This window comes from Colias philodice, chromosome 9, assembly GCF_061535455.1.
Source record: "Colias philodice isolate Cphi_HAF_F1 chromosome 9, ilColPhil1 Martin Lab GWU primary, whole genome shotgun sequence".
Taxonomy (NCBI): Eukaryota; Metazoa; Arthropoda; class Insecta; order Lepidoptera; family Pieridae; genus Colias; species Colias philodice.
This window is the reverse complement of record NC_143094.1, coordinates 11834743-11861440: the sequence shown is the minus strand read 5'-3', so window position 1 is coordinate 11861440 and position 26698 is coordinate 11834743. Positions and strand designations below refer to the sequence as shown.

General features: G+C 34.2%; 1 protein-coding gene across 1 annotated transcript; it reads left to right on the top strand.

Annotated features, from left to right (window-relative positions):
- Positions 1-60: 60 nt before the first annotated feature.
- LOC149486177 (peroxisomal acyl-coenzyme A oxidase 3-like) lies at positions 61-25118 on the top strand. The gene is made up of 13 exons (XM_089699502.1): positions 61-259; positions 421-561; positions 6045-6206; positions 7437-7595; positions 9061-9208; positions 18469-18643; positions 19807-19949; positions 21072-21205; positions 21999-22121; positions 22626-22745; positions 23720-23954; positions 24296-24735; positions 25025-25118. The coding sequence occupies exons 2-13, from the start codon at positions 433-435 to the stop codon at positions 25112-25114; spliced, it is 2058 nt and encodes a 685-aa protein (XP_089555628.1). The 5' UTR covers positions 61-259; positions 421-432; the 3' UTR covers positions 25115-25118.
- The last annotated feature ends 1580 nt before the right edge of the window (positions 25119-26698 follow it).

Below are 26698 nucleotides of genomic sequence, written 5' to 3'. Positions count from 1 at the left end.
CCATACCAGAGCCAGACGCCAGCTCTGACACTAATTGACAGTTAAGTCTGAAAGGCAGCTGAAAGGTGAATCACACGCCCGCTTTTAGTCGCAAAGGACTGCGGTTTTTGTAGTGCCGAGTATTTGTTATCAGATATATAAATTGCTAATAAGGCGTCTGGCCATCGCATAATACCAGTCTCGCGTACGCCGACTAGCGGGCAGGAAGTACCAGTGCGGTTACAGTTACAAAATTCCTCTCATCTCGTCCATTAACAAGGTGAGATCTTATAGAGTTCAATCAGCCGATCATCATTTTTGTGGTGCAAATGATAAACTATTTCACTGAAATAGTTATCAATTAATATCGATTATTATTTAATTGAAAAACATGTGTTTAAATTCCGATGAAGGTTATGTGAAATAGTTTGCAATTTTCAGATATAAAATATTATGGAGGATCTAAGTTTCGTCCCAAATCTCCCGAATGGGCCCCTAGATGCGTATAGAAATAGAGCTTCATTTGACTGGAAACGACTTAAATTGGCTCTTGAGGGGGATATTGATCTACTTAGACTTAAGGTATGAAAATGATATCATATTTAATGATAAGCTAATTTAGTTTTACTAAACATTGAATTTATATATTTTTATTGAGTTAGTAATGTTACTTTTTTTAAGAATAATTTCATATAATTTCACAATTTGCAATACTTTTGATAAAAAAGATAAACAATGAAAATATTTAAAAGCTCTGTGTGACCTTGTCATGGGAATCAGGTGATGTTTTAAAATATTAAACTTGTTTTATTCTTCACGTCTATGAATAGAAGTTTGATTGTATTCTATAAGAATTAAAATGCTAACACTAATATTTATATACTTAATTATTTACAAAATGAGAATATTATTTAAATTAAAATTATTAATGTTTTTGTATTGTTTGAGCCACCCTCTTTTATTTCATAATCAATTCAATTGAAGCTATAGATCTACATAATAAAAAATGTACTTATTTTTTAATGTAAATATTGAACTGTTATATTTTATAAATAAATAATGAATTTATGGTAAGAAAATGTAAAATACATGCTCGTTTTTGGTTTGCGGTTTAATCTATGTATTAAGCATTCCAAGCCTTTAACTAATATTAACCCATTGACCACCGAGCGGCCCGATCGGGCCGCGACACAATAGATTTTCTATTGTGTCTGTGATTCAGGGACTGAGGGATTAAGTTTGTAATGTTGTCACACAAAAATTTAACCCATTTCAATAATTATTCTACCAGCAGCATACTTTTCCTGAGTAATATTTGATTTGTTTTTATCCTTGGTCATCCCCGGTAGTGCGTGGACTAGTTTAGATTATTTAATATAAAAAATGAATTTTAGTAACAAATTATTTATGGATTTATTTTTATGTCTGCAATTATTATTCTTTTTCAATTTAAAGAACGACGATTGTCAATCAATCTTAAAGGAAGACTTATAACAACGGACAGTCTTGTTGCGCGGATGACTTTTGAAATTATAGAAATAGGTGTCGGTAATTGGATTTAACGTTCATAATTTTTTCACATAATATCATATCAATATGTTTCATTGTAGAGTATGTACCTATGTTCTGTACAATCTTAATCATTTATACATATATACTGACTGTGTCCTACAGTTTCACCTAGGGATAATCTTATGGGCAATACTTTGAAATCTCATCCTCTATTTATTATATTTATTTGTTAAAAATGTTAATACAAGTTATTGTTTCCTATGTCCTTAGTTAATTTTATTCCAAATTTCATTTAAATTGGTGCTCTAGCAGTGAAAGCGTAACAGACACACAGACTTTTGCATATATGTATTATACGCACTGTTAACTAAATTGTGTGATTCTTAATTTTTATGAACACTATCTCAACTTTTAAAAAAATTTTACCTTTAATTTCTTATAAGTTTACTTCTTGAAACATGTACATATATGACGTGTGGAAATAATAATCCACTTGTGACTTTTTTTTAAACACGTTCAAACCGGGCGAAGCCGGGTCAAGCAACTAGTATCACATAAAAGGTAGGAAGTAAAACCGATATGGTTTTGTAGACATCAACAAACGGCCGTTGACAGTTAACGACGCTGTATAATTTATCTATTCGTAAAACTATCGCGTAGGTATTACGTCATTTTATATTAGATTCTAGAGTTCTAACACAAGATTATTGATACGAGTATGAATTTAAAGGCGATCGAATATTTGATCAATGTCATCATTAAAGCAACCGAATATTTGTTTATCTAAATCAGAATTAAGTGTTAAAGGTGATATTTTATATTATACTAGCGGTCCGCCCCGGCTTCGCCCGTGGTACATATTTCGCAATAAAAGGTAGCCTATGTTCTTTCTCAGGGTCTAAAGATTGTCTGTGCCAAATTTAATCAAAATCGGTTGAGAGGTTTAAGCGGGAAAGCGTAACAGACAGACAGAGTTATTTTCGCATTTATAATATTAAATATATTATTATATATTATAGTAGGGATAAGATATAGTTAGTAGTTAGTTTATTTGAAATTTAATCATAATTCGCACGCCTTCTTTATTTCTCTGTTCTCCTTCTAAATAATTGAATAGACTTTGAAACAGTTTTCACCTTTGTACATATAAGTTTTTGGGTAATAATATTTGTATTGGTTATCGTAATTAAAACGCTAACAAAGTCAATTATTAAGATTATTTCAAAAACAAATGCCTAAAAGATTAACTTTCTTGACCCTAATAGAATGATTGCAGGTTTTCGAAGTATTCGCTTGCAGTTGTACTATAAACTTTTTATAGATTTATATTATAGATTTTCTTCATCGAACTTAGTTACGGTTTCCGCTGTTTTTTTATGTGTTTTATGTTTTATGACCGCGATAAATGTTTAGAGCGAGCGCGCACGAGCAACTTTGTCTCCGCAACTATTTTGTCTCTCCCATCAATTTGTATGGGGAGTTGCGTCGCTACGTGCGCGCACTTTCATACTAGCCCATAGGTGGGAGAGACAAAATAGTTGCGGAGACAAAATAGTTGCGGAGACAAAGTTGCTCGTGCGCGCTCGCTCTTAGGACTGTAACTAAACGATCTGACAGACTGATTTTGATTTTCATCTCATTGCAAACGATATTAGAATTAAAGTGATTATATTTTGCGGTTTCTTTACCATTTTTTTCTTAAGTAGGTTGTAACTTATGATTGATGACTATATGACTAGATATTTAAATGTCTTGACCACAAAATACATTTTGGTTCCAACTTAATTTTCATATTAGTCGGTCTTGAGAAGTGTCTATATTATGTTTCTACTAAATTGTAAATCTCCTTATCTGACGTAGTTTTTTACTGTTTATCAGCGCGTATCAGACAGTACGTAGTTCATAGGGGGCGTATTACGAAATTTAAGTGAGATTGAATTACGTTTAAACGATGACAATTGATAACCTATAGGCTATGCGTAGCCATACCCTTGGCAACCGAACGTCGTCTTGACGTTTCCAAATTAAACTCAACTCATCTGATTTGTTCTATTCTGGGCAGTTTTTGGGAACTAGTAAATACAATAGGATTAAATGGAAATACAGGAAGTCTCTCTAATCTTCGTCTCTCTTCTACGTATCTCTAATCTCTATGGCTAATAAATACAATAGAGAATTGTCAGATGCCTAATATTTAGCAGTAAGTCAGCAGGCAGGCAGATCATCCAGGTAACCTAGATGACATAGCTATATTAGATTTCTATAGTTAAACAATATTGCTACGTGCTCGTGGAAACGTATTATTATGAGACATCCAGGCATGTAGGTAAACAGCACCCACACTATTGATTGGCAATTATTTTCCCGTTTGAGACTTTGTTGACGGTAATATTTGCCCTATGTGGGTGAACCACGGTATTACATGAAATCAGTGCGTGACTATGTGTCAATAATAAGGATAGTGATATAATACAGTTAATCTTCCTCTATGGTTTTACCTATATTACTGTAAAGTTTCATCCAAATGTCCAGTAATTTATCGTGACAGAGTAACAAATATACATCCAGCATGGAAAAACTTGCATTTACAATATTAGTAGGATATATAATGATGAACAGGTCATTTTTAAGATTAAATGTGTATTTAATGTTGCACCTTATGTCCTTGGAAAGCCCTTAGCATATAAGTTATGAATACACAGTATTTACCATGTTTTGTTATCTTTATTTTAATGGGGCTTAATCATTGCTGGACATTATTTACCTCAAAATGATAAAAATATCGATTTGTACAGTATTTGTGTAGGAATACACATGCACTCTATATATATGACTTTTATTATTTAGCGCCATTTTCACAATAGTTACTATATAACATATAATTTATCTAATAGTCACTACAAAATGCATCGCATTAGGATGTGGGAAATAACTGGTATCACAACTATTATATTTTAAGGGCGAAATAAACGTGACTTATGATTAAAGTATACATATAATGCACGTATGATATCATCTCATCATCTATCATTGTATTACTTTTGGCTCAAAATGTTTACAAGCTAATAGAGCTCTTATATTGACTAACCAGAGCACATAGTGTCTGGAATAAGTTCAAGTGTGATAACTGATAACTAACGGGATGGTAGATCCGCCGTCACATTGCGACGAGTTTGTTGCGGTAACCCATAAAACTGTCAAAGAAACTGTAGTAGCGATCTCGTAGGCTCATGGTAGACGTATCGTATTATTTTCAATCGATAACATAAATATGTCAAAGAAATTGATACCCTAAAGTTGCTGGGGCACACATGTTTCGGTCGAAAATGTAAGCATTTATCGAAAGTGAACGCCGCTCTCGCTTTAGGGCATCAGTTCGGTGCCATCCAAGAACCAGCAAAAAGTAGTAGTTTCTCTTTCCAAAAATAATGTAGAATGTATTACAACAACTAATGATTACAGATCACTAGTTAGGTCGTTCTCATTTAAGAATTATTATTGTTTGCACGGTATCATGATTTACGATTTGTATCCACTTTTCTGACGTTAATATATAATTAGATAAATCCGACGTTACTTCATCGGTAGTAATTAGTGCAGACAGTTTAATTATCAGTTCATCAACTATGTATTAAATAATTTAATATGGCCCAAGGCTATCATAATATGGCCGTTAGTAGGTTATCTATGCGCTTTCTTATCCATACAACCGTGACGTGCATTCTTCACTTTTTCATTTGTTTACATGAGTATTTCCTTTATTTTGATTGACAATTTAAAGTGCGTAAGGTAAGAGTTAACTCGTTCTTATTGGAATAAGGGCCGATTTTTCAATGCTTGGATAAAATTTATCCGTCCGATAAAGTATTACACGATAATATTAAAATGTCACGTAAACTGTCAAATACGGGAAATTAGAATACGTTTTTAAAATGGTAGTTTCATACATTATTCGACGAATAAGTTTTAACCAAGGATTGAAAAATCAGCCCTAAGTAAATTAATATTTGCACTAGCTCTCCTTTTTCGTGATTTAAGAAGTTTAAGTATTGAAATTCATATGAATGTTATTGAAATTGAATACATAGTTTGGCACCTAAACAATCCTCTGCATAAATCATGCTACAAATGTAAATAAAGTAATATTATATTCACAAATTGCTGATGGTACGGACAATGCAATGAAAATTTAAAAAATACTAATTTACAAAAAATACAAATTATATTAATAATTGCCTAAAGCCATATCCGTAGTACTGTGGATGATTCGAACTAGTATAATACTGTTATGTGTCTCAGGAGCCAGAGGCTTCTCCCAATATTTATCTTAATATTATGTCTATAAACTAAACTAAAAGCTCTAAAATAACAAATTAATCGTACTTCTATTCTACCCACACGTACACCTTCGAAAGATTAACTGTAACATTGCTCTTGTAATCACGTTTCGATTGACCTATGCAGCTGTCACAACACCTTCGAAAGATTAACAGTATCATTGCTCTTGTTTCGATTGACCCATACTGTCACTTCTATTTAACCTTTGTTCACAGTACAAAATATGGCACACGCTAGAAAACGATCCGCTCTTCGCTCCCAACCCAGTGACGCCTCCAGTAGAAGAACAGAAGAAAATCACACAGATGCAACTGCAGAAGATCAACCAGTACAAATTCTTGAGCAACGAGATGTTCAACGCCAGTTATGGGAAGCGAGTAAGATAATCTATACTAATATTATAAAGCTGAAGAGTTTGTTTGTTTGAACGCGCAAATCTCAGGAACTATTGGTCCGATTTGAAAAATTCTTTCGGTATTAGATAGCCCATTCATCGAAGGAGGCTATAGGCTATTTTCATCACGCTTAGACCAACAGGAGTGGTACACTGCGGGTAAAACCGCAGGGCACAGCTAGTGTTTATTAATTGCTTAGAAGCAGTAGCTAGTTTTTATCTCTAAGAAGCATTAGTGTTTTGGCCTCTGTTTGCGACCGAATGCAGTAAAAAGTGTGCCTAAATAGAGATTACGAACACGAAGCACGTCATACGAAGATTAGTCGTTTATAATATTTTTTCTTCAGGCTTCTTAGTTCCTATTACAGGTTTTATTTATCTTCTTATTTGGAATTTTTATTAGAAATTCGCACATCTGGTGAATGTTTAAATGCTTAACTTAAAATCGTCGACGTTTAAAAAGCAGCATTAACTTTACTTCGCATAGACAATGTAGCAACACTTTAGTATTTGCATAGTTAAACGCGATAAGATATCATAAAAATACAATTCAAACGGTATAAGTTAGTCATTTCGGTGTACGTAGATGATTAAGACATTCGTGAAATTCAAACTAAATGGCGATTAAAGGAAATAGTGTGATACGATACAATCAGTAATCATTCATCATACATACATTATTAGTTGTAATTAGTTGGTCAGTTAAACCCTTATTGAATATCAGGCAAATGTTTATTGACGTCGGAAATAACTAATTCTGAAACAATTTAAATGAAGTATTTCTTGATGCTTTTTGAATACGAAAATTTTTTGGCTTAGGACACTTATTATAGATTGTAATATTTAACAAAACTGATACATTATCTATCCTATATTTGGCACTCCTAAGTAACACATCCTAACGTTTAAATTGGAAATATTTGCATCGCCTGTATGGGGTGATTCAGGTAGCCCAAAGGGTGCTCTGCCTTTTCATCAAAGCTTGACAACCTTTTCTGTACTTCTATGTTCTACTTACAGACTACTTTATCTATTACTAGCTGCCCTGGCAGGCATTATTCTGCCCTATTTAGTTTCGTGTTTTCTCTCCACCATCCTTATGCCTAACAAAAACGTTAAAAAATTAGCAAAATTGGCCGAGGCGTTCTCGAGTTTTAGGCATAGCAACATTTGGCGATTTATTTTTATTTATATAGATTTCTTCTATCAACAGACGCGAACAATAATGACAATCAACGAAGCGGTCCAGTCACTAGCGCCCAGTGTTTCCGTCAAAATGGCGATTGGCATATATCTCTTCTCGAACGCTCTGCTTTCCCTGGGCACGGAGAGACACTTGAAGTTCTACGACGCGACAATTAAGGATAGAAAGGTATTGTCTATTGGTAATTCTGTGTGTTGTTTTGGTTGGTAGAAAAAAATTATAAGTTTGTAGGGTAGATGGTTATTTTGCTTGTGAAAGGTATGTGTAACATTTTTAAAACAGCGAATTTTATCGTTTGTGTGGTTTGTGTAGCGAATTATTCTACGTCCCTTTGAAGTGACTGAAGTTAAATATGCATGGAATCAATAAGAATAATATTTTAAACAGAGAAGGAATATGTTTCACCTCGTGCATAATACATAAATAATTTGGAAAATCCAAAAGTGCACGCCTCATAATTTTTTTTTAATAATTATTTATTAATTATTATTTTTGTTTATTTAATAACAATTAAACCACATCGAATCAGACCCTGAAAAATGAAAGGGTTCTATTCCTGAGCATACTCAAGCGTAAGAGAAAAAAAAGACTCGATTAGTAAAGTATTTCGGTCGCTATCGTGTTAACAAGAAAATCCTCCGCACATACAGACACACGGACGTCCAAGACAGAACTTTTTTAAACTGTTTTTTAACTAGTTTAAATAACAAAAATGACGTCAAAAATATCATGAATGTTAAAAATAGTGTTTTTTCTTAATATGTGTGTGTATGTATTATCTTACAAGTGCAATGTATGATACATAAAGACATTTTAAGTTTGAAAAATCAGATGTTTTGCGCGAAGTGACAGTAGTACAAACGCTTCGCTTATGAGGCGTGCAATACCACAATGTATTTCTCATAGAGTTCGGAAAAACTAAAGGATATAATATGACAATAACAAAGATACATTCCTTGTTTATTTCCTTCTAAATTGCAACGGGTAATGTAATATTCCATAGATACTGACGTCAATGCTGACTTTGTGAATTGCGTAAATCGATGCAGTAAAAAATGAATAGGAAACATTTATTAATTTTAAAGTAATTAATTAAGAGCACTAATATATTTTTTTAATATAGTTAATTGATAAAAAAGTTTTAAAACCGTGAATTTTATTTCCATTTTTGTTAATTTAATCTTTTGTTTTATTGTAATTTATGAAATATTTTTTTTAACGTGAATCGGGATTCGAACCTGCGTCTTTATCCTTCCTTAGACACCGTAATCAAAAGGTCTTAATATCTGAAAATAATTTATATATCATGTAATGCTGAATACTACGCAACCAAGATCCTCGAAAAGTTCGTGCTCACGGGAACTTGAATATGATGATAAATTTTGTAATCAAGAATCTTCTGTGTTTTATAATTTTCAATTCACTTGCAAATAATAACATAATATATTACTCGTGTCCCGCATGTGCTGTACAAGCACAGAAGGACGTAAAAAAGTATTTAATTTTACATAAAAAAGGCGGAAGACGCGGGCTCGAATCGGCCACGAGATCGATTTTTTTATTTTTTAAATTATATTTATAAACCATTTGAATGCCATAAAACTAGAATACCAAAAAAAATCCCCTTTTCAAGATCCTCGCAAGCTTCGCGCTCACGGAGATAGCGCATGGCTCAGATGCGCGGCTCATGCGCACCACAGCCACGTACGACGCGCACACGCGTGAGTTCGTCATAAACACGCCCGACTTCGAGGCCGCTAAATGCTGGGTTGGTAATCTAGGTAAAACTTTGTGTGAATTTTATTATTTTTTTTGGAAATGCTTGTTTTTTTAAGTGAAACTTCTTTAGAGTAAAATTTTAAGGTCGCGTCATGGAAATACCGTCACGTCATGGAGTAAGGTGACGATTTTGGTATCTTTGCATTTTGTCAAAGAAGTTTCACTTCTGACACGCTCTTTTTTTGTTGGCTATACGCTATGGTTGATTTTGTGACTGATGGCGAATGTTCCTGATCTGAGCTTTTGACTGAGACTCTATGCATAATATTTTCTAAATTCCTTTTGCTAATAACATTACGACTGAACTGACTAAAATTATATTTTCATTCAAGTGTAAATAGTTTTGACATTGCTATTAAAAATAAACTTATTCCGAAACTGTTTGCCTACTCAAGTTTTCTGAACGATATATAACAGCGAAATGATACATTGTAAGCATGTAGTAATAAAATGGTCATAAATTAAGTATTTATTTTTATGGGTTTTGCATTATTTTAATCATTTAATATAGGCTCAATTATTGCAAGCTAACCTTTTGTTTTTCTTCCGCATTAATATCCAAAAGTCGTACACAATTTTTTAAGTCACGTTATTATTACTAGCTTTGCCCCGTGGTTTCATCTTATTTTTAACCCTGCTGTATTTATTCGTAATCTATATATACAGGGTGTCCCAGCAACGGTATTCTAAGCCCCAAGGAGATTATAGTTTTGCATACGCTGAGTACGTTAAAAATAGTTATAAAATTCCAAACGAATTTTTTGACAAATAGATGAATTCTTAAAACTCTATGTGTACATCCATAACAAGCAATCCGCTCAACTTTGACACCCGCACGTGAGGTATCGTTTAAGATTATGTTTTCATAGACAAAATGCCTACATTAAACGAAGCGGTATATGCTGGCTGCGCGAAGCTAGAGAGGAAAACATGGATTTCAAGGAAAAATTAAGCAAAAATTTTTTGGCGTAAATTTGTTGTTTAAGTATTTTTACGTGATCAGTGTATGCAAAACTACAAGTCCCTTCGCGCTTAGTATACCAATAGTGGGACACCCTGTATATAAATGAAACCCGTTTCGCGTTGTCACGGCATCACGTGTGAACGGCTGAACCGATTTCGATAATTCTTTTTTTATTATATTCCTTGAAGTACAAGGATGGTTCTTATGTAGAGAAAACGTTAATATGTACCACGGGCGAAGCCGGGGCGGACCGCTAGTTATTTATAAGACAGCTAGTTTCTATTTAATCAGTCGAATCAATTCACTATAGTGTGCGAAAATCTTCATACTTCACAGACTTTTAAGGCATATACTCATAGACACATAACATTAGTGCGATGGCACTGTAGTAACTATGATACATGTTATCAAACAAAGAGTACTATGTTTTATATTTGTAAATATATTAAAAATTTAAGCTTGATCTCTGTCACGTAGTCACAGATAACTATCAGAGGGGTCTAAGATTACTGGTTAACTATTTATTTATTTTATTACTGTGGGACCGCGTCGCTGTCTTCATTAAAAATAACCTTAAGTGCCTACCTACGGAAATGACATGTATATTTAAAAAAAATAAACAAAAAAGGGTTCCAATTAAATTAATTACTTTAGTTATAAAAATACATACAATTTATTTTTAATTCGGATTTTTTTTACATCGCCTGCAAAAGTCCAAGGTTATTTAAAATGTTATCAGCTATAATCGGAGTCACAGTTTTCTATTTAATATAAAATCGATAAATTTATATAAAAGTTGTAAAGATTTACGATTGATAAGGATTACTTGAATTACTTAATAATTATATTGCCTATACCTAAATAACTAGCTTTCCGCCCGCGGCTTCGCCCGCGTTTTGAAAGAAAAGCCTGCATATTTCCCGTTCCCGTGGGATTTCTGGGATGAAACCTATCCTATGTGTTTATCCAAGTTACCCTCTATGTGTGTGCTAAATTTCATTGTAATCGGTTCAGTAGTATATGCGTGAGAAAGAGTAACAAACACACACACACACATCCTCACAAACTTTCACATTTATAATATTAGTAGGATAATAGTCGTTGCAAATTTTTTGTCGTTCAGAAATTAGTTTTTTTTCTGGTCGTTTGTTTCAAAGAGCCCTTAAACTTATAATTATTATCTGTTTATAATATTGTATTTGTAATATAAAACTTAATATTTAATGTAATGATATTAATCTTTTATTATAATATATTTTTAAAATTTCAAATTCATGGAAATAAATATTTATTCAAATCATCATCAATCATCTTAATTGTGTGATGGCATTTTCTTTACTTTATTATAAATAAATTCATTGATAGTATTATCATTTAGTATTTTTCTTCCTATATAGATAAAAAAAAATAGTTTCCGATCAATCACATAATGAATGATATAAAATTCGTTACAATAGAATACATATAAAAATGAAACCCGTTTCGCGTTGTCACGTGTGAACGGGTGGACCGATTTCGATAATTCTTTTTTTATTAAGTAAGTCCCCCCCGCCCGCCGCCCGCTCACGCGAGCAGTCGTGTTTTAAGTGCTTCGTCTGTTTTAATTTCCAATAAAATAGATAAAGTTGTCAAACAGTGCTAATTAATACATTAATATTATAAATAAAGTCATATCGAACAGTGGTGCTAATTTAAAACTCAATAACCAGTGATAAAAGTGAATATTAATCTCAAACAATTTAAAAAATAACAGTTGTAAAGTGCTCTTCTTAATATACCTATAATGTCTTGTTAAGTTATTGATTAGTGGTACGTTCTAAACACTTATTTCACGTTTTCAAGTACTGTCCATTTAGCTAAACTGTGAACCTTGTTAGTGGCGATCGGAGAAGTCCGGGTTCTAATCTGGCAGAGAACTTATATTTTTTTTTTTTTTTTTTTTCTTTTATTTTGCCAACACTGCTGGAGATGTCTATACAACGGACACCGCCTAGTAACCAATTCCTTGCTACTACATCAAATTCTTCTATTCACTATAACTCGGATTCGGCCTTAAATCTAGCTGGGAATTCCTCGGTAGATGAAAATAATTATTTCTACATTACTAAGCGACAAAAACGTACCATCGACGACATTCAGGCCCAGTCTCACTCCCCAATTTCCGAAATAAAGAACATGTTTTCTGAAATTAAATCGAACCAAGAAGAAAAATACGATTCTATTAATAAAACTATGCTTACTATTATAAACCAAAATATGTGTATACAAACATCGGTTGCGACTTTAACTACCCAATATGAAGAATTATTAAAAAAGATGGCAACATTAGAAGCCGAAAATAGTTCATATAGGAATCAAGTACAATCTCTGGAAAATAAAGTTGAATACCTGGAAAATTTCATCAGAAAGTCAACCATCGAAATCCGTAACCTCCCTAAACAAAATTCGGAAAACAAATTAACCCTAACTTCCTCGATCCAACAATTAGGTGATACTCTTGGTTTGGAAACTCGAATAAGTGAATCAGAGATACGGGACATATATCGAGTGAAATCGGAGGCTGTGGTTGTGGAGTTCACTACTAGTAATAGGAAGGAATCAATTTTGTACAAATTCAAATCTCTAAATAAATCATGTCGCGAAAAGAAAGAGCCGCAATTAAACACGCAACATCTAAAGATCCCTGGTCCTCCTCGCTCAATCTTTATATCTGAGTACCTATCAAGTAAAACAAAAAGAGCATTTTATATTGCTCGGGAATCTGTAAAGAATAAAACTATTTATGCTACTTGGACGTCTTTTGGAAAGTTGTATGTGAAGAAAGATGAAAAATCTACCCCAATCCACATTAAAGACGAAACGGAACTACTTAAACTTGTCAAATGACTAGATGTCATTGAAATCTGCATGCTTATCTTAAAATTAAAAATTTTCTATCTGTTAAAACTAAAAATGTTATTACCTATTTTCTGTACCATTGTCTTTATTCGTAGCTTTATTTTATGTAATTTAATGTTTTTACTGTCTGTTTGTAATATTTTTTACGCTAAATTTACTTGTTTCACCAATACACACTTTCACAAACACTCTTCGCCACAAATTAACTCATACCTCCACTTATTTATTCAGAATGAAATGAAGTCAAATTTTTTGTTGAACAATCGTACTAAGTCTCCTTTTCATCATATTATTTATCATTGGATGTTGAACTCATTTCTCTTTCTCAGATTACTGATTCAAGCACCCGATTTTCGTGATCCCAGTGTAAAAAAACATCTTATATCATCATTAAGCAAGTCACGGATATCTAGTGGCTTGCACATTCAATATCTTTTTTCAATTAATTAACTAATCCATGATTAATATTGATAATTTACACTCGGATCTCGATAAAATCTCCGTTGCTGAATCTAAAAAATGTGATATAGAGGATTTGATTCATATTCTCCCTACGAATTCATCCCTTACCATTCTCTCGCAAAACATCCGCAGCATCACCTGCAACATGTCCAATTTTCTTACCTTATTACAGCGCTCAAAAATATCTTGGGATGTACTGGTTCTTTCAGAATGTTGGCTCTCCCTTAATAAAAATATTCCGATCATTGAAGATTATAACCATGCTGCTACTTCTATGCACAAATCACAAAATGAAGGAGTCGTAATATATTACAAAAACAACCTAAGAGTTTCTGTCGAAGAACCAGTAGTTTGCGACGCTAATTGTCTTTTGCTAAAAATTGAACAAAACACTTGTATTTTAGGCATTTATCGTCCCCCTGGTCAGCGTTCCACTACTGACTTTCTAAACTCCATAAATATAGTTCTTAATAGTCTAAATAACTTCAATAATATTATATTGTGTGGTGACATCAACATAGACATAACAGAAGACAGCACAGATTCGCGTTCGTTTGAATACTTAAATACTCTAGCCAGTCATCGTATTCTTCCTGCTCATGTATTTCCAACCCATGGCAAAACTTGCTTGGACCACATGATGGTTAAAACTAAACTGGAAGCAACGTGTGTAGTTGCTGAAACCACTATCACTGACCATGAATCTGTTGCTTTTAGTATTAATCTCTATACTAAAATACGGAATCCTGTGAGCTATAAAACATTGGACTATGTAAATTTAGATAAAGCAGTTGGTGATATCAACTTCCAGGATATTTTATTAACTAATGATGTCGATGCCGCAACGGACTTGTTGGTAGACAGCTTGTCTCGAGCCGCTGTGCAAAACCTGAAATTGAAAACAACTTCAACTAAAAAAACAATCAACAAACCTTGGATTACGAAAGGACTGCTGCGTTGTATGCGTAATAGAGACAATCTATACAAGAAACTTAAAAAGGATCCTGATAATGAAGTGCTTAAGCATACATATAAACGTTATAGAAACTTCTGTTCATCGATTTTAAAGAAGGCTAAAAGAAGTTATGAAAAACAAGCAATTGCCAAGGCTAACGGTAATATAAAAGAATTATGGAATGTGATTAAAAATATTAGTTGTATTAATAAGCCTGTGGATCATTCTTCCTGTCTAATATCAAATTCAACATCTCCTGTTGAAAACATTAATAAAGTAAATGCCTATTTCGCTAACATAGGAAAAAATTTGGCTGAAAAGAACATTTCTTTAAATCACCAAAATTCTCAACTAGATGAACATTATACGCAATCTCCACCTTTATCATCTTTCGCTATGCTTCCCACGGATGAATCCGAAATTCTCCAGCTGATCAAGGGTCTTCGTGATAATTGTGCTGTAGGAAATGACTGTCTCTCGGGTAGATTGATTAAAAGATATGCTCATTTGCTTGCTCCTGTTCTCACTCATATATGTAATCTTTCGATTTCCGCTGGAAAATTCCCTACTGCTTTCAAATCTGCAATTATTAAACCCATCCATAAAAGTGGTGACAGAGATTGCGTGTCTAACTACAGACCGATTTCCATATTGCCTACTCTTTCAAAAATCTTAGAGCGTATAATTAATGTTCGTCTAGTTAAGTACCTAGAAGACAACAACCTTCTTTCTCCATCGCAATTTGGCTTCCGTCAAGGTCGATCTACAAATGAAGCTGTTCATGAAATAGTGAATTCTATAATTACAACAGTAGACAAGAGGAAGAAATGCCTGACAATATTTCTCGACCTAGCAAAAGCTTTCGACACGGTTTCTGTCCCACTTTTGCTTTCTAAGATGGAAAAACTGGGTATTCGTGGTATTGCCCTACAGCTATTCCATGACTATCTTTCTGGTAGGAAGCAGAGGGTTAAGGTCAACTCTTTGTTGAGCAATGAACTTTCTGTTGACTTTGGAGTGCCGCAAGGAAGCATCCTGGGCCCAACTCTATTCTTGATCTACATAAACGAATTGGGAAGCCTTAACCTTACGAATGGCAAAATTATTACTTTTGCTGACGATACGGCAATGTTTTTTGAGAGTGATAATTGGAATGATCTCTTCATTACTGCTCAAATAGGGTTCAATAAGGTTAATTCATGGCTACAGAGAAATGTTCTTACCCTAAATGCTTCTAAAACTAAATACATATGTTTCGCACTTAAGTCAAATGTGCTTCCACCACCTTCTTTATCTCTAAAAGCTCATACCTGTGACCAAGAAAATCCCCTGTGCCTTTGTTCTCCGATTGAAAGGACTGAGAGTATAAGATATTTAGGAGTAATACTTGACCAATGTCTTACCTTCAAACCGCATATCAATGCCTTAGTGTCCAGAATGCGTAAACTTATTTATATTTTTAAGTCACTTAGACACGTTGCTGATCGTCGTGTCATTAAGATTGTATACAGTAGCCTGTGCCAGTCTCTAGTGGATTACTGCATTACCTCGTGGGGAGGTGCCGCTAAAACATACTTACTCGAATTGGAGAGAGCTCAACGTGCGGTACTGAAAGTAGCTGGAGGTTTTCCTTATCGTTTTCCCACTTTTGACCTGTACAGATTCTGGGACGTTCTATCTGTAAGACAGTCTTTTATACTCCAAACTGTCCTTAAGAAACACCAGCAACTTACGTATAATCCTGACTCGATAAAAGATAAGAGGCGAAAGGACACAGTTTGTCACATGGTTAGATTTTATTCAAAATTATCTCGGAACTTCTATTGTTATCTCGGCAATGATCTTTACAATAAATTAAATAAAATTCTCAATATTTACCCTCTCAATCGATCCAATTGTAAAATCAAAATCTCTATGTACCTGAAAACCTTAAACTACGATGACACAGAAAAACTTTTGTGCAACGTTATATAAAAAAAAAAAAAAACTATTTGCTTCCGCTTTAATTAATCCCCGTTTCTTTTGACTTCAGCAAAGACATTCTTCATTCATCAGCTCAGACTTCATTACAGACCTCACTATACACTCACTCATACACGCACACACCCATATACACATTCCACATACGCACATACACACACACAACAACCATCTATTTTTTTTTTTTTTTTACTTGTTTTTAGTTATTTTATTTTTATACTATTTTACTGTTTCTTTTGTTTTATCCACAAGCTTGCTGCAAATTCTGCAAATTCTATCCATACGACTGCTACATTGTATTTTGGATATACTAAGTGGGGCCTGGTGACCCGTACCACAGGTTCTACAGAACCCACTTCGGGCACCAGCTCTCATAAGGTTGCCTAATATATTATGTGTATTTTTCATTGTCATTTTTAACCCTTGTGAGAGAGACAAATAAAGGTTTTATTTATTTATTATTTATTTATTTATTATATTCCTTGAAGTACGAGGATGGTTCTTATGTACAGAAAACGTAAATATGTACCACGGGCGAAGCCGGGGCGGACCGCTAGTTACTAATTTTAACGCGCGATACACCTTTTATTTTCTAATCTTAAATAGCTGCTTATCAAATCGTTTTGTTTTACTGCAAATACTTGAACTTTACGCTCTGATTGTTATCAATGTACCAGGGGTCACCAAATAAATCATTCATAATCGTTTTTTAACTTTATTCTAGTTAGAGCCTGCGGTTTTACTCGTGTAGATATCCGGATAAGGCAGCTCTCTCATGTTAGTGTGTTAAAGAAATAAACTGATATGTCTACAAATATAATCAAGATTCTTCCATACTAAAGTACAGAAGAAGTATAGATAAATACTACTATCCACAAGCTGAAGAGTTGTCTGTTTGTTTGGTCTTAGGACCTAAGGCTCCGATTGGTAAAAATATTTCTTCTATAGGTATATGTATTACTATATCACCAGGCTAAGACCAATAAGGAGCGGACCAATACAGGTAAAACCATGGGGCACAGCCCGTAAATAATTCGTATACATATAACTTCAATATCCTATTAAGTTTAAGCAAGGTACGCTATTTAGTGACCCCTGATGTAAACGGTTGCTAATAGCGACACGGCCCCGGCCTCGAGTTTCGGCTCAGTTACACTAACGCGTTGTTGTTTGTTCCATAGACCGCATAGTATAGGGCCATGTTCAAGGAAAATCTATTGCTAATTTAAGATAAACAGACGATACTTTGAGGTTAAGCCTGTTGGTTAAGTTAAACCGAAGAAGTAACATTCTTCTTGTTCTTTATATTTTATACACATATTTTTTGAACTGAAACTTCTTTAGGCGTGTTGAGAGTAAAATTTCAAGGTCGTGTCATGACAATACCGTCACGTCATGGAGTAAGGCGACGAATTTGGTATCTTTGACACCTCCCAAAGAAGTTACAATTCTGACACGTGTGCTTCTTGTGCTGACACGCGTGTGGCGACACGCTCTTATTTTTTGTTATTAAAATTATTTTACGTTGATTTTTTTGTCGATGATGTTGTGAGAGGTTTAAGCGGGAAAGCGTAACAGACAGACAGACAGTTACTTTCGCATTTATAATATTACTTGTAGGGATTTTACACGAGTGTCCGTTAATTGGTAGCGTGCTTATGCGAAAATTTCTTGACTTGTGCAATTTTTAATCGTTGGTTGAATCGTTGTCTATTGTGTTTGTTTCATTAACATAATATAATTATTGTAAATGATTATTAAGAATAATTAGTTGTTTTATCGGCACAGCAATTAAAAATATGTAGATCCTAATAGGGTGTTGTTAGCGTTGGAAGTCCAGTTTTTTTCTCTCCAGTACTGATTAGCCAACACTAGGCTTTTTTCATTAATTATAATTACATTTTTCTTCCATCTATAAGGGCCGCCTTGAGTCTGGCGATATGGCAGAAATGCCCAACTGAAAAATCTAAAAAAAAATCAATTATGACATCATGTATTTCCAGGCAGAACCTGCACGCACACATTACTATTTGCGCAACTAGTGATGCCAGATGGTACGAATCACGGTTTGCACGGGTTCCTCGTACCCATCCGCGACCCGAAGACACTGGAAGTGTATCCAGGACTGATCGTGGGCGATATGGGCGAGAAGATTGGCGTCAATGGCATTGATAATGGGTGAGGATTTTGGAATATAGCTTATGGAGAAGGGGTTTTTATGTGTGGAAGTTGGGTTTGGATTATTACTAGCTTTCTGTCCACGGCATCTCGCATTGTCAAAGGAAGATGGAATAATATAAGGTAAAGTAACCTATGTATCTCTTTTGAAACATACTCGTAATATTAAATACTTGTTATAAATAAAAACAGGGTATTTTTATTGTAGACTATTCAAAATTTTTTTTTTCTCAAAATATAGGTAAGTAAATCGTGTTTGAAATCTGTTTTTTAAATACCCTAGTTATCATTGAGTAATTTACAGACACATCGTAAATTTCCAATAACCCAAAGTTTCCGATTGATATAATAATGCTTCGGAAATGAGTCACAAACGATTCACGAAAATTACAAACTACTTGAACTTGTTGATAATATCGCACACAATACATACATAATAGTCGAATTATATCAGTGCGAAAGATAGTGTCCATGGGCATCGTATGACTAACCCGATAAGATAAGAATTATAGGAATAAATGTCCAAGGTGCATTTCGCGCCAAAAGAATTCTCGCCATAGTTAGAATTGTGACGTCATAGTGTGCGTAGTTCTTGTAATGTGTTCAATAAAATTATATGTGTCATAGATGATCGACATTATTGCTTTTATATTACGACTCATATATAAAAACTATAAACTATAGATACAGTAAAAGATACACCCATTAATCATTATTTACAGTTTATTAAATGTCTATATCCCTTTTTATTACATATTTTTTCGATAATACTTACGCGATTATTATATTTATACACTTTTTTAGAAACTTTATCAATCAAAGCAACAGAATCATTCATAAATTCCACTTTTATCTTCTTCTTTAATATATTTTAAGTATATCTTAATAATTTAAAATGTGTTGTCAGAAGGACTTATTTTATCACATTACTCTGTTACATTTTATTACATATGTTTATTACATTTTTAAAATTTTTTTTAAACATTTTTATTGTCAATAAAGATAGGAATACTGGTCGTCCCATCAGTTCTTTATCAGAACATTTGGAAATACATCGAATGTCTCGAATGAAAATGAATTTATATTCTACGGCTATTATTAGGATATTAATCCTAAGAATGTTTTTACAATGAAACTTTTATTAATTTTTATTTATCTTTCAGGTTCATAATGTTCAACAAATACCGAATACCGCGAGAGAATTTGCTCAATCGAACAGCTGATGTGACAGAAGATGGCGTGTACGAGAGCTCCTTCTCGGAACCTTCTAGAATACTTGGTGCTGCACTGGAAAATCTTTCGGCTGGTAAGTTTTGATTGATATAGGGTAGTGATATTATAAGTGACTAGGTTGTAGATCTAAGTATAAGCTACTATTAGTATTGTCATCAGTTGTCTTTTTTCCGTTCACGATAGTTGAATCATGCCATCTCACTATGACGTCGAATCGTGTGTGCGTTAGTGTGCCGGTTTGGATGATCGAATGTTGTGTTGGTAACATATAATTATGTTACCAACACAACGTTATATTATAATTAATAGCTTCGTTATAGATTGAAAAAAAGTTGTGTTATACATAGGTACCGTTACAATAAAAAAAATACTATATCCCTCTCAAACAGATGCCTTATTCTTTATGCTTAATGTAGACTCGTACGCATCGTATATGTTATAAATTTTATTCAAACGAACGAAGTTCCTTATCAAGCGTTGCGAAAGGGAGCTCGATGGAAAAATTAAGACGAAAAGTTGTAACGACAGTTTTTCCTCTATCTGTAGGCCGCGCGGCGTGCACGTGTTTCTCAGTCTGTCTCTCTCTCTCGTAACTAATTAATCAAGAAGAACTTCAATCGAGTGTCCCTTGTACCTCTCAAGCTTTATTAAGCTATTGCATAGCTTCTATCGCGGGCCTTGAGCGCGGGGACCGAATCGAGAAATTCCGTCACGAAAAAATCTCACGCTCCCCACTCCGACGGGCTCGGAGGTGTGGCTTGAAGGCATGCTATGCAATAGCTTTACCGCGGCAGTCCCCGAGTGCCACACGTTTTTTGAAGTGAAAACTTCTTTAGTAGCGTTGAGCACTTTTTCTGTAATGGGTATAAAATCTTAAACTCGCGTCAGGACACGTGACCTGATCGAAAAAACGTAAGCCGGATACCATTCCAAAATATGATAAATATCAAACATGCTCAACGTTAAAAAAGACGGGTTGCACTCCGGGAGTGCCGGCAGAAGTGAAAACTTGATTATTAACGTTGAGCATGTTTGATATTTTGGAATGGTATCCGTCTTACGCTTTTTCGATCAGGTCACGTGTCCTGACACGAGTTTAAGATTTTATACCCATTACAGAAAAAGTGCTCAACGCCGCCAAAGAATTTTTCACTTCAATTTTTTATTTTTATACTAATTAGTAATATAATTGCAGGTCGGATCGGCATAATGCAAGAGAGCTGCCACTCGATATCGAGCGTGGTGGCCATCGCGGTGCGCTACGCGGCGACGCGCACGCAGTTCGGCGAGCGGGACAACGAGACGCCGCTGCTCGAGTACGAGCTGCATGTCAGTCGGTTTGTGGTGTGCGGAGGGACAGACAAACTAACTCGATATCGAGCGTGGTGGCTAAAGAATTCTAACGGATCAAATACATGTTTAAATAAATAAATATTTCAGGACAATTTTCACACACGGCACGATCTGATCCCATAGTAAGCTTTCGCTTGTGTTATGGAAACCAGATGGCTGATAAACATACATATATAATTTTAAATAAATACTTATGTAGATTATTAACACCCAGACACAGAGCAAACATCTATGTTCATCACACAAATATTTGCCCCGGGTGGAAATCGAACCCACGACCTCTGGCTTGGAAGGCAGAGTCACTACCAACCAAGCCTACCGGTCAGTCGATTTGATTTTGAGTTTTGAACTTGTCTGTCAAAATTCTGTCTCCTCAGCCTTTTTCCGTCCACTATTGGACGTAGGCTCCTCCTAAGACCTAAGGCATACGCCATCGAGCTCTGTCTTCAGCTTTTCGCAGCAATTTAGTACCAACAAACCTGTCAAAATCTTAGTACAAAGAAATTAAAGCTTACGCAAAATCAAACTTATTAGCATTAAGATAAAGTGTATTCACAAAACGTATCAAAATTGATTGATTTTAACGGCCTAAGCTAGCTAGCTTAAGTTAACTAGCTAGTTTTGGTATATTAACCAGCTGGTTAATATACCAAAATGAATTGAACCTTATACGGATGAAATAAAGTCGGATTTAAAAAGTACCAAAACTGCACTACCAATTTCGATTATTTCCCATACACAAATAACTAACCTATACCAATTATTTCAGCAATGGCGTCTATTCGGCTATGTCGCCGCGGCAGTTGTGTTCCGGCTGTACCTGCAGAACTTCACGCAGACGTATCTCAAGATAGTCGAGAAGTCTAATACGGGACATAGGGTTGATAACTTGGTAAGATAATTTGATTGATTTTCAGATAGGTTCTTCAGATCCTTCAGTTATGTATTGAAGATTTAAATCGATGATAGGCTTTTTAAGAAACATAAGATAGCTACGTTGGCTGTATGAAATTTGTATGTTAAAATTATTATTTTTTTAGTTGTTCTATATAGAAACATCTATCTGAATCAGTGGTGCCTAAATAAATCTAGTTGTATAACTTTGAGTCAAATTACTTGCTTTCATTGACCATAGTTCTCGTTTTCCAATTAATTAAACAATAACTAGCTGTGCTCCGCGGTTTTACCCGCAGTGCTCCGCTCCTAATGGGTTTAGCGTGATGATATTATAGCATATAGTCTTCCTCGATAAATGAGCTATGTAACACCGAAAGAATTTTTCGTGAATTTTTTTTTATCGGACCAGTAGTTCCTGAGATGCGTTCAAACAAACTCTTCAGCTTTATAATATTAGTATAGATTAAACAGCTTATTAACAATTAAACATCGTTTCCAGAGCGAAGCAGTGTCAGAAATTCACGCGATGGTGTCATGCAGTAAGCCATTACTGACCTGGACTGTGTTAGAAGCGGCACAGCAGTGTCGGGAGGCGTGCGGGGGCCACGGATATTTGAAGGTGAGCAAGAGCAAGATCTTTATCTAGATAGATAAAGATAGAATTATCTAGATAGATATTTATTTATTCTGCCCAAATGTTCATAAAATCAATTCAAGTTTTCAGCTAAAAAGACAAAATTGTACATGCAAATTTTAATAATATCGCATAAAAAGTTTAATTTCTCTGTTTATTACATTTGTATCTTTTAAATATACTAGCGACCCGCCCCGGCTTCGCACGGGTGCAATGCTGATACTAAATACACTACAGAAAAACTGTGAACGTTGTATATAAAAACGTCTACGTCCCGCAATTTTTAAATCTGTAATATCTTCGAATATATTCACTTAAATCATACGGTGTAAAAGGCCATATAGATCTATATTAAATGAACAATGTATTCGAGGTATTTAATTGGTTAAGGATTAATGCTGTATTGGTTAAAATCGCATCGAAAATTAGCCATTATTTGTCGTAAAAAGTAAATGACAAAAAAAAGTTATTGTGGGTTATCCATAAGAGATAGACATATACCATCGCGGACTTTTCTGTAGACCTTTTCAATGTGTATAATACTTAGTACATTATTTTGATAAAACTCGTATGGTTCAGCCTGCGTTTGCAATGTAAGCGGAAAAAATGTAATTTTTTACGACATCCCATTAGAAACCTCAAAAATAACAGTACTTCTCCACTATTTAGTGGATGCTATTATACATATAAACCTTCCTCTTGAATCACTCTATCCATTAAAAAAAACCGCATCAAAATCCGTTGCGTAGTTTCAAAGATTTAAGCGTACAAAGGGACATAGGGACAGGGAAAGCGACTTTGTTTTATACTATGTAGTGATTCTTAGTGTATTTTTTTCCGATAATTACACCATGAAAAGTTCGAGTTTTGATAGAAGTCATAATATGACCTGCACTGCTAAAAAATAAAATTAATAATAGATGATGATAAGTGGATAACTATATTAATTTATATCACAGGTGGCAAATCTAGGTGACATACGGAGCAACCACGAGCCCACAGTCACATACGAGGGGGATAACAACGTGCTCTCACAACAGACAGGCAATTGGCTACTCAAGCAGTATGAAGCAGTACTTTCTGGTCATAGTGTGGACTCGCCGCTTGGAACAGTGTCGTTTTTGAAGGAGTTCCGAACTATATTGGGCCAGACCTTCGACTGTAAGAGCACGGGAGAACTGAAGAACTCCAAATGTGAGTAGGGGAAAATGGGTCTTATTTTCTAGTGAATAAGAGTCATAAGGTGCTCTAGCAAAACGCGCAATTAGCTACTGAAGCAGTATTAAGCAGTGCTTTCTTATTTTTATTTTTTTTTTGCTTGGTCATAATGTGGACTCGCCGCTTTGTAAAATGTAAAGTGGCGTTTTTTTTTAATGAAGTTATAACAGATTCAATAGCAAATCGAGTATTATTTCACTTGAAGTTCCAATAAAAAATATTGTTTTTAAAGACCTGTATAATTTTAGAAATATACCGTATTAATCAATCAAAACATGTAATATTTAATCATTTATCTTTAATTTTTTATCTTCCAGTCATAATATCGACATACAAGTGGTTAATCTGCTGGATCCTAAAGTACACACACGAAAAGAACGAAGCAGAACTAGCGAAAGGGCTCACCAAAGTACAAGCGAGGAATCGTAGCCAAGTATACAGGTGGAGGACCTTAACCAGGGTCTACGCGGAATACCTGGCTCTGGTCTACTGCCTGGAAGCCATAGAGAAACTAGAGAAGACCCTCGTCCCAGTACTCGAAAGACTTTTCTGTCTCTACGGTCTATGGGCCCTGGATAAGCACTTAGTGGAGATGTACCAGGGAGGGTTTTCGAAAGGAGAGGACTTGGCCAAACTCCTCCGGACGGCCATCTTGGAATTGTGCGGGGATTTAAAGGGAGAGATTGTCAGTGTGGTGGATGCGCTTGCGCCTACTGATTTTGTGCTGAATTCCGTTTTGGGGAGGAGCGATGGAAAGGTTAGTTTGCTATATTTACACCTTTTTTAACTTAAAAGTTCTGAATAAACTATAGTCGTAAGTACTCTACGTCTATTGTACGTACCAGCTCTTACAAACTCCTAAAATTTGTCTTATATCGATTTGCTGCATTATGCAATGATTTACTGCGTCTTAACATAAATTTTACTTATTTTTCTGTCCATGTGTGTTTCTCAAAAAACTACTCATATATTTTTTCAATTCTGCACTTGTTATGCATTTGTTACTTTGCGAAGAGAATTTGCATTCATTCATTTTTTCATTTCAGTTATATCAGAACCTCCAAAAAGCATTCTTCAGTCACCCAGGAGTGTTTGAGCGCGCCAAGTGGTGGCGAGATGTGGTCTCCAAGTTATAAGTCCGATACACGAATACCGACCGTCGGTGTATGTATTATATAGTTCAATATCGCTTGCGGGAATCCTGAAGATATATTATCTTTTTTTGTAGAAAAGACATTTTAAATGGATGAGGATCTTCAAACACACTCATGCGAATATCGACTGTCGGTGTATGTAATATAGTTCAATATCGCTTGCGGGAATCCTAAAGGTACATTTTCTTTTCTTTGACGTCTTTTTTGGTGGAAATTGAGATTGGTGAAGAAATAAAGTACAACTATTTCGTAGGTAATAATGACATTTCCTATTAAGTTTATAATCTGAACGAAAAAACTGTCAAGTCTTGTAGTTTATTGAATATTAATTGATAGAATCAGAGAATATAAATTCATATTATTCTGGAGATTTTTTGGGTTACATTTTTGAGTTTGCGCACAGAGAATATGAGTAATGGTTGTTTTTTGACAAAATTATATGTGATTAAAAAAAATATGCGTGTGTATGGCGCGAAAGATCGACTTTATAATATAACGATGGGCGATTGAGTATTTATCTTTAATTAATATTCCATAGGTATATTTTTAATATTTTTTATATGGCCAGTAAATACTTCAGGATTCCACGCAAGTGTAGAGGGAATATACCAAATTTTAGCTGCCATTGTTGACAGATCGTTTAGACAAGTTTTTTTTAAGTTTAAGTGTTTTTTTTTTCTATTTATCTATATTTTAGATATTTTTCCTTTTTTTCTGCATTTGCAGTGAATTTTATAGATATTTTTTTTGTATTATTGCAATGTAATGTCGTTCCAAGTATAAGCATATGTTTTTATCGTTTAAATGTATTCTGTATGTCAGGAATGTTATGTAAATATCATTGGGCGATAATTTTTTTGCAATTGAAGTAAATTCTGAAAATTATTTGTGTACATTTAGTGGGGATGTCAAGAAATCATCGAAAAAAATATTGAAAGGGCTAGAAAAAAAATTTTCTGTAAAATATAATAGACGTGTCTATTTCTTCATATTAATAATGTGACATGTGTCTCAAAACTGTAATAACTAATAATGATAGTATTTGGCTATAATAATAAATGATTGGTGTACTTAACTCCCCTTTAGATTGGTCCACATCTCTCTTTAAAAAATTAATAGATTTGTTTAGAATATATGCGAGGACGATTTGAAATCTTAAGTATTTTTTTCCAAATTTATATTGTGTCTCAAAATAGCGTAAGTTAACAAACACAAAAAGTTCATATTTTTGTATTATTTGTATTACTGTCCGTGCCAATAAAAGACCGCAAATAAATGATCGCGTTGTCTCCCTTACACATAGGTGGATTATATGATTGTCTCTCTCGCACTTATGGAACGCTTTATGAGTGTGTTCGTTTTTTTTTGGCACGGATTATAACTTAGATGTAGATGTATTTATTAATGACAACAGTGATTTCACGAATACACCTCATTAGGTTAACAACTATTATTCCTTTTTTTATTATTTTAAGTGATAAATTCTAATAATAAATTTATATTAAAATGTATTTTCCTATCTTACTGGATAAGATTTTTTTTATTTGTAATTTAATCAAATTAAAT

Coding starts and splice junctions, on each gene's coding strand:
- LOC149486177 (XM_089699502.1), top strand. CDS start 433: ATGGAGGATCTAAGTTTCGTCCCAAATCTCCCGAATGGGCCCCTAGAT. Junction 19,950..21,071: donor ACTGGAAAATCTTTCGGCTG/GTAAGTTTTGAT, acceptor ATATAATTGCAG/GTCGGATCGGCATAATGCAA. Junction 22,746..23,719: donor GGGGCCACGGATATTTGAAG/GTGAGCAAGAGC, acceptor TTTATATCACAG/GTGGCAAATCTAGGTGACAT.